Below are 14,768 nucleotides of genomic sequence, written 5' to 3'. Positions count from 1 at the left end.
TTGTGTTACCTAACTCGAAAACGCCAGGTCTAAACTAAAGGCTGGTTTTTGCATTGCCATAAGGGGAGCGCGTTACAACATGTAGAAAACTACGTTGAAACGGTATGTGATGTATTGACATGGCTTTCGAAAAGTTGACTTATAAACATGGCGTTCGAAAAGTTGATTTTAACATGGCGTTCGAAAAAATGATTTTAACGTGGCGTTCAAAACAGTTAATTTTAACAAGGCGTTCGAAAAGTTGATTTTAACATGGCGTTCGAAACAGTTAATTCTCACATGGCGTTCGAAACAGTTTCTAACATGGCGTTTCCGTGCTAAGTAAAAAGAGATCATTGTGAATATTGAGTGTCTCATCTTTTGTCTAACATGGTCCGAATCATTTATCATAGTATATATGGCCTATGACGGGCCTATTAACAGATCAGATGTTTTTTTAACGAAATGTGCCTCTAATGCGTTTTACGCTCATAAGATGCGTGTAGCGATGAACAACCGATGTCGCCGGTAATCGAATCTCGGATATCGATAACCCGAACGCGAATGGATGTATGTGTACGTCCGAATCAATCAATCAGTCAGTCCTGGTGGACGAGCCGCGGTGTATTGTTAACCGTTTCGTGTTACCCTCACACGCTATGTCGTGTGAATAACGCGATCGTTTCTAGTCATCAATAGCCGTTAATTAAAACGCCGTCTGTTCCTCACGTAAAAACTACGTCATAGTTCAATAGTACGCGTGTTCGGTCATTATTTCTATTATTATTATTATTATTATTATTCTTTATTTACGAATTAATGATTTATTATTAATCATTATTATTTTCGGGAGAGGATGGGACGATCTTACAGTTGTAAGGTGATCATTGTAAATATATATCATGCTGGAACAGTCAAAAACCAGCGGTACCCAAGGGTATAATATACCTCGATTTTCTTAGATTGGATACCCCGAATTTAAACACCAGGGGGCCAGTTGCATAGTCATGGCTTAGACTTAAGACCAGTCTAAGACTAACTTCGTTCTATAGCCAATCTAACAACGACCAGTCTTAAGATCTAAGACCAATTATGGACTTAAGTCACGACTGTGCAACTGGCCCCTGGGCCCGGCCCGGTTTCACGAAAATGTTTGAATCGTTGTCCTCATTGAAAACATGAACTAACCAATGGCAATTACACCAAAAATTTGAGTTTAACTTGTTTGTGAAACTTGGCCCTGAGGGCCGGTTGCACATCCATGGCTTATATTTAGGACCAGTCTAAGACCAACTCAGTTCTGAAGCCAATTCTAACAACCTGTGGCCAGTCTTAAGAGTTGAGACCACTTTTGGACTTAAGTGACGTCTGTGCAACTGGGCCCAGTTTTCAAAAAAAGGTACCACGTTTTCCTAGTTCTCCCGGGGCCAGTTGCACAGTCGTGACTTCAGTCCAAAAGTGGTCTTAAATCGTAAGACTGGTCTTAAGTTGTTAGATTGGCTATAGAACCAAGTTGGTCTTAGACTGGTCTTAAGTCTAAGCCATGACTATGCAACCGGCCCCTGGGACCCAGTAGAGTCTGACTCCGTCAGTATTTTGAATAAATCAAGCCATATATTCTTTGGTTCGCCCGTTGTACATATTTACGTCACCATTTGATGCTATGATGCCCATATTTTTTGGGAGGGGGAATGAATATTTCAACAATTCGGTGTTGTACGTCATCGTTGCGTGCGTCGTATTTTGCACAGCAATATAGTGCCTGTATCTTTGGGCACCTCGTCACCAGTTTGCGCGTAAATAACCTATACTTCTAGTTCGGACACAGCGGCTCCACATTTCATCATTTTTAGTGTTCTGGGGTTGGAATGTAGTGTCTATTATTTAACCACGAGTGATATATCAGCATGATTACATATGATTGATATATCGGGACGCTATGAAAGATACCGATATCGATATCTTCACCCATAAGCATTCTTCGTTTCATATACAGACATTTTTTCTTATTATCATTTCTCATGAGACGAGGATCGAGAACGGCTTTGTTATCTATACACAACTACGATTATTAACTTCTTCGAGGTCGAAAATGATCGCCCATCGGTAGGAGCACTAACGTCATATCTAGACGAAGGTTCGCCGCGGCTAACTGATGTAACGGTCTGTTGCGAGCGCTTGCGTTCAGTGTTGCAGTTACGCGCGAGAGCTCTAGTCATCACCGCGATCACACAACGCATATTCGCGTTCGAACCGACTTAATACGTAGTAACGAATCTTTAGACGATTAACGATCTTTAGACGAAGTTGCGATATCGGACGGATTTCGAACATTAGAATCCGAAGCTTCGGGATATTTCTTAAAAAGTATAAGTGTATAAGCATATTCAAATACGCCTTGGTGGATTTTAAACGCAACGGTTTTAGATAGAATGTTTCGTTGTTTTCATCCCGCTAACTGAAATAAGCCAATTACGTAAAGCCGAACTAACAGGTATGTATTTTAACCAGCTCAGGTGTGGCACAGTTTCGGTTTCAGGTATCACCGACACACTTTTTATCGAACTATTTTCTTTTTCTTTGTATATTCTCCACCTGAACCCGCACGTTTGAAGCGATGCACCTGGTTTTCTAGCTCTAAGTATAGTACCAGCGGTGAACTAGTTACGCTAATAAAACCGCTTGAATCGCTGTCATTAGCCCACATCTTTAATGTTCATTTATTCAGGATAGTCCACGGCAAACGAGTATTTCGTTTGAAAAATCCGAACCTTTTGACCTTAGTTTTGATAAAATAGGACGTCTATCAAAGGAATCATTCCAATTCACTAATTTCGGTTGGTTAATCCAGTGCAGAATGTCTCTCGATAACCCTGAATTCTTATGCGCGTGGCTAAAACTGGCCACCGATTTTCATATCGCTCTCATTTCGCATTGGTGCAAATTTTAGAACCGATTCTTGCATGACTGAAAACTCGAGATTCAAACGGGTTTAATGTGGCTAAAACTGCCAGACTCCATCTATGGACCGACGAGATATGATAGAATACGCATCATAAATAGTTTTTAAAGAGGATAAAAATGACCCATGAAAATACAGGACAAAAGTACCCTAACGAAATGGGGCTAGCAGCTGTAAAATAGTTTGTTTTTGCCCCTGAAAAGCGGACTTATGAACTTGCCAGAAATTTATTTGTCACTATGCGAATATGTACAATAATATGTAGACTCTTTTCTATGCGTCGGTTACAAAATTACAATCGTCTAAAGGACATTTACAGAGGTCAGGAGCCTGTAAAAGCCGTTTATCAACGCCCAGACACCCCAAAAATGGCACGGTCATCATTTTGGCTACATGGTTTAAATGTATGTAACCCAAGGTGTTGGGATAATCATCTGTGCTAATTTTTCTATAAGGAGCAAATTAACTTTGAATCGAATGGAACTAAATATTGAAATAAATTAAAAAGTACTGTTCATCCTTCCGATGATATCAGGTTTTATTTTCTGCGGAAAGCCATTTATCAAAATCGACTGAGGCGTGGGAATTCGAGGTTCAAATTGCGTCGACGCATCGACAAATCGATTCGAGTTATATAGTCAATTTTAGGCGGAGTTGCGGTGCGGGGTTCATTGGATATCGGGGGCAACACTTGGTCGCTTATCGAGCGGTAATGATTTCTGACGTCGCTGATGATATCGAATTGAATTCCTCTCCGCTAGGATTTCGACGAAAATCAAGCGCTTCGTAAACGTATTCATTTCATCTCTTTACATATACGAGCGCGCTTTCAGAGTTTCCCGAACGACGACACTTCAATATAGCTCAAATTGAACCTATCCGCATTTTACATAAATACTTCTCGACAATCGATTCCGCGTATCGGTTTACCGAATACACAGAATTCTAGAAATTCAAAACATTAAACGAACTCGAAACGTTTCATATCTTGACAGTGCACGTCATTAGCGAATTGTTACGATCTGATATTGTGCTTTCATGATAAACAACGTGTACAAAATTGACAAAGAAAATGAATTTCTGTGTGTGTGTGTGTGTGTGTGACTGTAAAGCCTTCGCTATGATCACTTCTCTGGTATTGAAGAAGCGGTCGATATGGATTTTATTATAAAATCAGAAGAAAAGCTTGATACGCAGTATGATATATAAATCTGTTATGAAATAAATACATTTTTTAGGTAAATTTTGGCTATATAGGAAAAAGGTTTGCATTATATAACGCTATTAACTTTGTTTCTACAATGAACTCGTATCGTGTCGTCAACGAATTAAACCTTTTCTTCTATTATAAGCTGTATGTACAGGCCTATTAGGCGTACAAGATTCCCTCCCTCCGTCTTAACTTGAATTAAAACCGTAATATTTCAAACAACTCAACTCTAGCAGAAATGAGTTAAAATCCTCAGTGTGATAAAGTTTATCATAATTCAGATGTCCGAAAGGCGACTAAACACGTGTAGCACTTATAACACCCGTCGCTTTAAATTAATTAAATTTCACGCATGAAAACCTGTTGTTGTTGTTGTTGTTGTTCATTATTCCGCTAGTGTTTGCTTAGCCAAATAGCTCGAAACGCCCTCTAAAATTGATTATCTTCAAATACTCAAAATTCAAAGCACGCATATATAGAAATTCCATATTCGGGTGCCAAATTCCTCGCTATTTACGCGAAGGGTGTATCCCTCGAGGACTCATAGATCTGGCTTTGGGACCGACTTCAAATAGTCGTCATCGTTATCAACAAGTATATGAATTTTGCTATAACAAAAATTTATAAAGTCTTTATAGATTTCTGGTAATAAATATAGATATGAATCTGTATAGTTGCGCAGTTTTCCAGGTAGGCAAAGCTCAATCGCGCCCCTGGTTGGATAGTTTTTTTTTTAGTATATGGTTTGAACTGTGTAACTGTGACGTGGATTGGATCCCGGTCCTCAGGTCTAAAGCCATAGAGTACGTTTCGTATAGAAATGAACTGTTTGTAACGTGCCGGTCGTGGAGTTAACCGTGAAAAATATGATAAACGCTACACGTCCGATGAAAACTAGCGCCGCTTCTGGCAACAAGTCGGCGGAAAGAATACAGCGTATACGGAGCTGTAATGCTCAGACACGTAAAGTGAAGTTCAATGCGATCGCGATTCTGATTTGATCAAATTCATAATTCATAACATCTAACGCCAATAGTATATGCAAAAACATGTGAACATGGAAGATAAAGGAAGGAACAGTCGGTTGTATAGATCTCGGTAAGATTTCACACTAATTTAGTAAATTTCAGGTATAATTAGGTCGGAGGTTATACTTTATAACTATTAAATTCGGTCCAGATGACTTATGCAATTAACATAGTTTCGTAGATTGAGTTTAAAGATGATATGATATGATTTATTTTCATTCTTATAAACTTATGAATGCCGGTATGATATGGATTACGATATGGATTATGGATATGGATATGGATTGGCGTAGCCATCCTTCCCTCGCCAGGAATTAATTCGAACCTATGACTGTATCGCTAGATAGGCGCAGTGGCCTCGAGGTTTAAGCCGCCGGTCACTGGTCTCGTCAATCAAGCGGGGTTTATGGTTTCAAACCCTGGTGGTGGCAGAGTTTCTTGGTCGAAGGTTCTTCTTTGTTCTCTCCCTCATTGGGCAAAATAAACATCGAACCCCCTGTGAACTGCAGGTTGGTAAAAGCCATAGAGTTGAGGATGAGAGTTGAGGGTGGTAAAAAAAAAATAAAAAAATCGCTAGATATCAATCCCATCAGGTTCGTATCCCTGCCGGGGAGAATGCAGTTAGCTCGTACAAATGAAATCAGTTCTGGTAGCGATGAAAAGAAATGTAAAAAACGAAAAGTTATCTTTGCGGATATGAATTTAAAACTCATTTTGTTGAAATAAAGAGTGATGGCAAATGTTGAATTGTTCATCGGAAGTTTGACCTAGTCGCTGACACACGCACGGAGTGACCACCAAATGCACTAAACATACACGCAGCTTGCTGCAATACTTATATGAATCGCGGCCGGTATTTCGGAGCGACAGATCGAGCAAATATTTGCCAATTAAGCAAATATCGCTTCATCGACTGGTCTAGTCGACAGTCACTGATTCTTTTCAACATTTGCAACTATTTCCAAACATCGCCGGGGCGATACCTACAGGGGTCGCGGGGATGGTCGAATGATACCGGGACAAACAGACAATGCAGGACAATGAAACAATAGCTACTCTCCCTGATGGGAAGGTTATTCAAGCGATGAACTTTCTCTTTATCTCTCTGTCTCTCTCTCTCTCGATCCTCGGCTCCGATATAAGCTGGTAATCAATTCTCTATAGGTTGAAACATTGAACGACGTCTGCGAATTCTGAATAGAGCGCGGTAAATGTTTACAAACATCTTACGCGTCGGGCTATAATAACGTTTACGCATTTAAATGAAATCGAAGGTTTTTAGAATCAGCAGTGTATATAGAAGCTGCATCTACGTGTATGTATGTATGTACGAAACAATGTGCCGCTATATTTTCTTTGTTTAAACGGCATCACCCAGACATAACACCGGAGCGACTGGCTATGCGTCGGGCAACATCGTTACCTTAAACCACGAAGGCGGTTTTACGATTCATTTTTTTGCTAGCCCAAAGTTTTACGATAAGGACAAATTCTTGAATTAACTTAGGAGTAATTCGTTTCTTATGAATAGCCCAGGATAATCTCACCAGTCCAAACGTGATCTAAAATCTTAAGACTTGGTTTTGAGTTGTTATATCGGCAATAGATTTTGATGGTCATAAATCTAAGCCACTGTCCCACGAGTAAGCCACGAAATCGTAACTGGCCCCAGGAATCTCAAATGATGTTCACGCTTTAAAAATAATTTGATGCAGACTTTACTATTTTCCATTTCAGAAAATCGACCCCGTATATAACAACGGCTTTTAGCGGTATCGGCGGCTAGAATGGACGCTGTGAGGCGCGGCTACAGTCAGGCGACGTGGGAGGCGTTATGACATCGCGGTCTCCTGAACCGATCAAAAACCCGACTTACAGCAACTACGTGCGAGGGATATCCGTGGCTAGGATAGTCCAGGATAGCATGGGATATGAAGAACCACTACCAGCTACCGCTATTAACACTCAACCGGTCGGCACCGGTATGGACTCAAACTCGACCGCGTCAACCGCCGCCGACAGCAAGGCCATCAATCCGGAATATATATACTCACAAATACCGCAATCCGGTTATCTTAACTTCACGAACGAAACATCGGGCGTGGATACGGCCAATATGACGTCACCGGCCCCGTTATCAGGCCCGTTGCCGATCGAATCTCAAATTGTGCTCATTGTATTTTATACGTCAGCGATCGTGCTATCTGTTGTCGGTAATATTTTGGTGATTATTGTTTTCTCGTGCGGTAAACGGTCTCGCACCGACCTGCGCGGGTTTTTGATAAGTCTCGCCATCGCCGATCTGGTGATGGCGCTGTTCTGCATGCCGTTCACATTCAGCAGTCTGATGTTGAGAAGTTGGATATTCTCCGAGCCTATGTGCCCTATTGTTTTGTTCATGCAGCTGACCTCGGTGACGGCCAGCGTCTGCACGAACATGGCTATAGGAATCGACCGGTTTTGGGTAGTGACGTTCCCGTTGAGGTCGCGAATGACAAAATCCCGTTACAAAATCGTCATCTCGGTAATATGGGTGATCGCCACGGGCCTGTCGTCTGTACAGTTGTATATAGGGCGTTTGACGTTCAACCCGGCCACCGGTACTCAGATCTGTAACGAATCTTGGCCCAGTCCTCACTGGCGCAGTGGATATACGATATTCATACTGGTTTTAACGTATCTAGTTCCTTTACTCATATTGACGTTCACGTATGCATTTGTCGGACGTAAACTGTGGCAAAGAACGACTCCCGGTAACGCTGATGAAATCAGAGACACGCAACAGCTCAAGTCTAAACGGAAGGTACGTAGGTTTTTCATAATAACCATTGATAAAACACTCTGAGTTCGCGTTGTAAAGATACTTTAGAATCCCGTATAAAGCATGAAAAGAGCCTGAAATATTTCCTTAAGCTAGTACTCTATTTAATATTTGGACTATATCTTAATTCTCAACATCAGGAATACTGATGTTATCCTCATTATAATCTCGTTGATGAGACACTCTGAGTCCGTGTTGCGAGGATACTTTAAAAGATATTTTACATTCACACTAAGAATGAAAAGAGCCTGAAATGTTTCCTTGAGCTTTATAGTAGTTTATTCAACATTTGGAATATATCTTCATCTTCTGGAATACTGATGTTGTCCTCGATGATACACTAAGTGCGTGATGGGGCGATTATTTATGAAATCACTCACTGAAAACTTGAAAAAGAGTCCGAAATGTTTCCTTTACTTTACAGAATTCAGTACAATACTCATGCAATGATCTATTTCATACATGCATCCTCAACGGCCCGCTATGTGCGCTGTACTTGAATGGCATTCGTCTTACAACTTCGTGATGCCTTAAATTAAACCTTTCTTAAAGATAAAACATTTAATTTCTAAGATAGTTGGCCTCCTACATATGATATTAGTTTTCGAGGGTTTACATCACTATGTTTCACGTCGCGGATTCATCGATTGGAACGGAGCCAATCGACGAAGCCATTTGAAAGTTGTCACATCCGCGACGAGTTGGTTCCGTATTCCGCTAGGGAATCAGTATTAGTGAAATCTATCGATTCGACTGTAAATTGATTTAATCCTCTGTTCAGACGTCGAGTCTGACATTTCCTCTTTTTTGTTTAATACGCCTCGGATATTCGTAGGAGAGCTTCGTGTGTCTGTGTCAAACATGCCGCATCTCTCCCCGCAGCCAGAGGCGACGCGCTCATTACAAAATCATTAGTTTCGTATTTACGCGCTGTGGATATCACGGAAAATTCGGCCGTATAAATATTTCGTAATTCATCACGCACCGATCTCTGCGGTATAGCGACGATATATTAGTGTAAAAGACTGGATGAGAGATGTCACCGCTTTGTCTCCGGGGCCGAATGTTTTGCGGTCAAATGGGATTGCTGTTAAGAGCTGATATTCGACGTTACAAATTGGTCACTTTCTCCGCTCAGCGCGTTATTGACCGCGGGAACAGCTGCATAAACCAAATGATAACAGCGACAGCCGTTTCGGTGTTCAATAACGGGGGCAATGTCGACGCGAAAATACGGTTTACGTCGCTACAAATTGAATGGTGCAACACTCTATCGAGTCACTTAGAAAAACGAATTGAGTTGCAGTGTTAAGTTCTATTTCCTGGTTGCCTTAGAGCACAGTTTTAGTAGCTTTGTTAGAAGCTGATATTCAATGCTATAATGCGCTAAGGTAAATACAGGTAAATTGCCATTGATCACTTAAGTGGATTCTGGCACTTAAAATACCATAACAATAATAATAATAATAATAATAATAATAATAATAACAATAATAATAATAATAATAATAATAATAATAATAATAAATAAAACTTCATTGGTTTATTACGTTGCCCAAAATTTCTTAGGCGGACAGGTAGCCGCTTAGCGGCCACCAGTCATGAGTGACATTCATGAGTCATCTGGAAATTCTCTCAAGTTTGGTAGCGTTAAAACTCTTGCTTTTTTGAAACGCGATGCGAACCCGGTTGATCCTCGCTTCCCGGCCACATTATTGCACTCCTCAAAGCCCATAAGCGAAGGATCTTATGCCGCTTATAGAGAAACTATGAACAAGAATGTACGCCACAAATATCGATTACAGTCCTCGAACTCCTCTCCAGCCGGATGGAATGTTTTTATCGAAGTTACTGAGTCAGTCACTTCGACTAATTGAACTTCTATTAGACGTCGGGAATTCGTTATCATTATAATCGCGAGGCGACGTTAAAACGCCCATTAAACATCGCAAATCGGTGCGCGTTTCCCATTTCAGACGATGTTTAAGATTCTTGTCAGGCTCTTCATCCTGATCTCGTCGCAGCGAGAAACGCACCGCGTTAGACAATGTCTGGCGGGCAGGACACACTAATTACCGCCTGTGCGGCGTCTTCATAATCGAGTGAAGCTAAAAATCGCCGGAAAAATTCCCGGGCTAAAATATCTGCGAGGACCCCATCCGCTTCTGGCAGGATTTGATTACCTTCCGCCGGGACCTATTGATATATATATATATTTTTTTTATACCGGCAATTTCGCTCTATTAGTATACCAAGCATTCGATTGGCTAGATATGTAGCTTCGATTGCCACAGTAGCATTACCGGGTAGTGTACATTTCAATGGGGAGCCTACGACACCATCTATCTCACCAGATGGCGTGACTAGCCGGTCATCCGATGTCAGAACTTTGAACTGGATTTTTAGGCTCCCGAATTCATATATTATCACACCGAATATACACTACTATTCTTCTTCTCAGATATCGGTATAGTTTTCATTGTTAATGGATTAAGAGAAAAGTTAATTTTGTTTTTATTGAAATGTATAAGAAATCGAATGCGTAAGACCGACTTTCTACTAGCGACACCTGGCGGATCCTCGCCTGCCATACGTGGAATCCCCAATTGCCACAGTAGCGCTGACGGTACCCCCCCCCCCGTTCACGATGATATTTTTTCTCAGGAAATGTTAGCTCGTTACAAACAAAGTAGTAATGTTTTGAAGCGGGTAATGTGTAGCGAGGTGTAGTAATGTGTACGTTGTACTATTCGACACGTGTTTGATGATTAAGAGGTCTGAACCTGCCCTGACGTTTTCCTCACGTTCCGTTAATTTTGGCGAATAACAACGAATCATTTCAAACATTTCAAACATACCATCAAAATGTAGCAGTTATACGCGCTAATCGTGCCGTTAGCAGTTGCTTTGATGTTTTAACTGTTCGTCTGTTAAACTGTTTAAACGCGAACATCTTAGATCTTGCTACGAGTTTCTTCTTCATTCGGAGATGAACGTGAACGCGGTATGTGTGTGAGTCATATTATTTGGGTTCGAACCCCGCACTTCAGCGTCGTATTCTTGAGCTCAGAACATATCTCGTTGCACGACTGTTCACGTGGATATTAGGATTTTAGATCGGGATATAAATCGAAATTCATCATCGAAATTTAAAAAATGTTAAATTTTCTTTATTCTAGAAATATTTTAGATTTCTTATTTTTAAAATTTTATTTGATCTTAAGTTCGTATATTGTGGGGTTGAAATTATATTATCCGTTCACAACAATTGTTCATTAATCATAATAAAAGCGTTGTGGGTTCGAACACCGCATTGCACCACCCTGTTCTTAAGCTGGAACCAGTGGCACTTGTCTCGCGGCCTCGCTTCATCAAAAGCGCAATAAAGCGCCTGATAAACGAGCTTGCACGTCACTTATACCTGAGAATAGATGCCTGTTAGACATTTAGATTAGTGTAGTAACTAACAAGCATTCGTAGCAAAAGCGTTCGATATGAAACTAATATTTTAAGTATTTAAGGAATCGAGCGCTGTGCAAACGTCTGATAATATTATTATTATTAGTATCGTCGAAACGCAGGAAGACGAATGAAAATGAAGTATTTTCTTAGTAAACTTAGTAAACCATGGCTTACTTCTTAAATCTATATAATAGACGCCATCAACATTCAGTGCACGTTTCTTTTAGACATAAAAAACCTGGTAAAATTACGTCAATCACAAAATGTGGTATTAGATACTAAGACTCAATTCAATTCAATTCAATTCAAAATTCATTTCATGGAAAACCAGGACAATAAAATCAGTAGAAAGATAAACAATTGAAAAGAACAAACACTTACATATATTGTAGCGCGCATTTCCTTGTGCGCTTCGCATAGCCTCAAAGACAGCCAACGCAGGCGTTGAAGAGATGAGAGAAGAGAAGAGATGAGAGAAAGTGAAAGGGTAGATTAATGTGAAGTTGTTTGATTTGGTATAGAACTTAGAATGCCTAAGATTGGTATAAAATCTAAGCTATAACCGCAACTGCCCCTGGGAATAAGTAGAACTAAAATATTTCCTTTCTCGATATCGCAACGATATATCATTGGAATATGCATTCTATCATAGACGTTATCCTACTTCTCAAAAGGTGCAGTACCTAAGCTATATACGTCAAACGGGATTCCAGGAACTCAAAGCCCAGACGTGGCTTCATTTCTCAACTGGTGAAAATGTGCATTTGATGATATTACGTCTGCGATCCATCGTTTGAAAGTTGTAATATTAGAAAAGGCCACCGATCAACTCGCTGCGAGCGCAGAATATCAACCCGGTATCTGCGCGATCATCAATTTTCCGTAATATGCGAAAATCGGCGTTACAACAAGTTCAAGCCGTATCGATCAAATCAATCGGTTATCGGCGATACACGGCGGCCGCTCTCCTCGCGCTCGCTCGCGGCTGATCGTATTACGGGGCCGATGATAATGGTGCTTCTCGTCCTAATCGAAATATGCTCTGTTTCACTCGACGACGACGATAAAACACTCGGTATTTATCTCCGATCCTAACAACGATATAGTTATGATTTCCGCAATAGAGGGTTTGCCATCGACAATCGAATGAGGCGTAATGAATGAGATTTGTGCGGTAGATGATCGAGTTGTTTTAGGAGACGAATTAGGGTGAATATTGTCCTGAATCATGTTCGGTTTGGTGTCGAAAGTATTATCTCGGATTTGGTCGTTATTCTGTAACGTCTTCACGTCTGACCCGTCCCCGCTTGCCATGGTTTGATTACTGGACGCTCACGCCAACACACCCTGGCCGCAAACCCTTCATTGGTCTATTACATTGCCCATGCTTTCTTGGGCGGACAGGTTGTTGCTAAGCGGCCACCAGTTTATGTAGCCAATTAGATGCGTAACGAGATTAGATGGTGGAAGAAACTGATCGGCTTAATACATGGACTGGTGGCCGCTTATAAATCGGGGTAATTGTAATAGATCAATGAAGGGTTTGCGGTCTGGATTGTGTTTGTGTGAGCTTCGGCGGGTGGCAATGAACCCTGACAAGCGAGGATGGCCTGACCAGGCGTTGTATAGTGTGAGTTGAGTAGAAATATAAGTCGGAAATTCGTTGAGTTCATGGAACCACACGAGTTCGTTGATATATTCTTGCAATATCCTGGAAAATAGTTCAATTGTTGGAACAAATATATCTTCCGAGTTGTGCCTGTTTTACCCGGATTTATAACATGGTGCCGATGCCGGCTCACACCACCAGATGGCGCCATTATACGGTCGGTTGTATGCGGGCAAATGAATTCATTTTCAATCGGCTTTGAAGCGGATTTTAGAACCTCGGATTCCAGATTTTATCAAACGAATCGTCAAATAGAGCTTGACATTTCTACTCGGTGTTTGAAAAACTGATTTGCTTAGGTGAAAAATTGACGCGATTTTAATTGAGACTGGTGAATCTCCACAGAATCCTCGCTTGCCGCAGTAGCGGTACCGTTAGCCAGTATGACTACATTCAAGTCTGAACGAAAGGTCAAATGCTTCAGAATGTCGAAGTGTTTGAACTGTTCTTGTTGCTTATCAATGACGTGTGAGTGGCTGTCGAGACTGTAATAATGTACGTATATACCTCTCATGACCCTCACAAGCCTGATTTCCGATTCGGCAAAGAAAAACGAATCAAAATCTAATAGGAGTGTCATATTATCTGATTAATCTGTCAATCAAACTGCCCGGTCGCCCGACGCTGGACGGTTCCGGCTCAATATACGCAGCGCGAGTTATCGAGGCTTCCGCGCATCACTAAAGAAGCCTTTATATCGAACAGATATTTATACATCCCATAAAAAACAACACCATTGCAGGCATCCGCCGGCCGATCACGATCGAAGAAGAGTTTCTTTTGTCGAGGAAATGGAATAACAAGTTGACGGGCTTACGAAGAACGCTGAAACGGCCTGCGTACATCGTCGGTCATTACGTTGATTGGATGCGATGTTTTGCACGCGTCACCTCGATCTAAATTCGCATGAAAACCCATAAACTCGAGGCTCGACCTTCACCTAAATATCACCTTGTGACGTCATCAGATAAATTGGCACAATGTCCAGTATGCGATGCAGTTTTCTAGTTTGAACGGTACAACGATGGGTAAAACATGCCGCGTAACTTTCTTTAGGTTTTTGAAGTTTTCTATTGTGGAATGTTTCGTACAGAGTCCATCTATTGCACTATAAAATTTACATTTTAACCAAAAGTTAGATGATGATCGCGGGGATGGGGATTCGTCATTTCACTGGGAACAATAAGAACGCGCGTATGATAAACGAAAATATAACTAAAGCATGATGCTGAACATGGCGCTTAAAGGTCGCATTGGGATCGGTTTCGTGAAACTTTTTGTAGAATCGACACAGTTTTAACGACATTAAATGTATCCGTGTTAAGATTGAACTTTCTTAAGACCCCAGTTGAGTAAAATACGGCGGAGGATCGGTGCTTGTGTAAGCGTGAAATACCGTCGTGAAATACCGTGAAATACCCGCACGATGAAACTCGATCGCAACACTGATCGCATCAATCGGGAAACATATGTGCAGATGAGACTTCTTTTAATTTCAAGATCAAAGTCCCTCTCTCGCTATCTCGCTCTCCCTCTCTCTCTTTCGATATCAATCGCCACATAACCAAACAGAAAGTTTTCGTAATTTCATCGTCTTCGCGTTATGTTGATTAGAGCTGTTTTTAATCCGCGTTAAT

General features: G+C 41.1%; 1 protein-coding gene across 1 annotated transcript in view; it reads left to right on the top strand.

Annotated features, from left to right (window-relative positions):
- The first annotated feature begins 7,013 nt into the window (after positions 1-7,013).
- Positions 7,014-14,768, top strand: part of LOC141904449 (QRFP-like peptide receptor) — a 29,173-nt gene continuing 21,418 nt past the window's right edge. Inside the window, exon 1 of the mRNA XM_074793038.1 lies at positions 7,014-7,982. Within this exon, the coding sequence (XP_074649139.1) occupies positions 7,014-7,982 (969 nt within the window). The remainder of the gene's footprint in view (positions 7,983-14,768) is intronic.

This window comes from Tubulanus polymorphus, chromosome 4 (genome assembly GCF_964204645.1).
Source record: "Tubulanus polymorphus chromosome 4, tnTubPoly1.2, whole genome shotgun sequence".
Classification (NCBI taxonomy): Eukaryota; Metazoa; Nemertea; class Palaeonemertea; order Tubulaniformes; family Tubulanidae; genus Tubulanus; species Tubulanus polymorphus.
The sequence above is the reverse complement of the archived record's forward strand: the minus strand, read 5'-3'. Positions and strand labels throughout refer to the sequence as shown.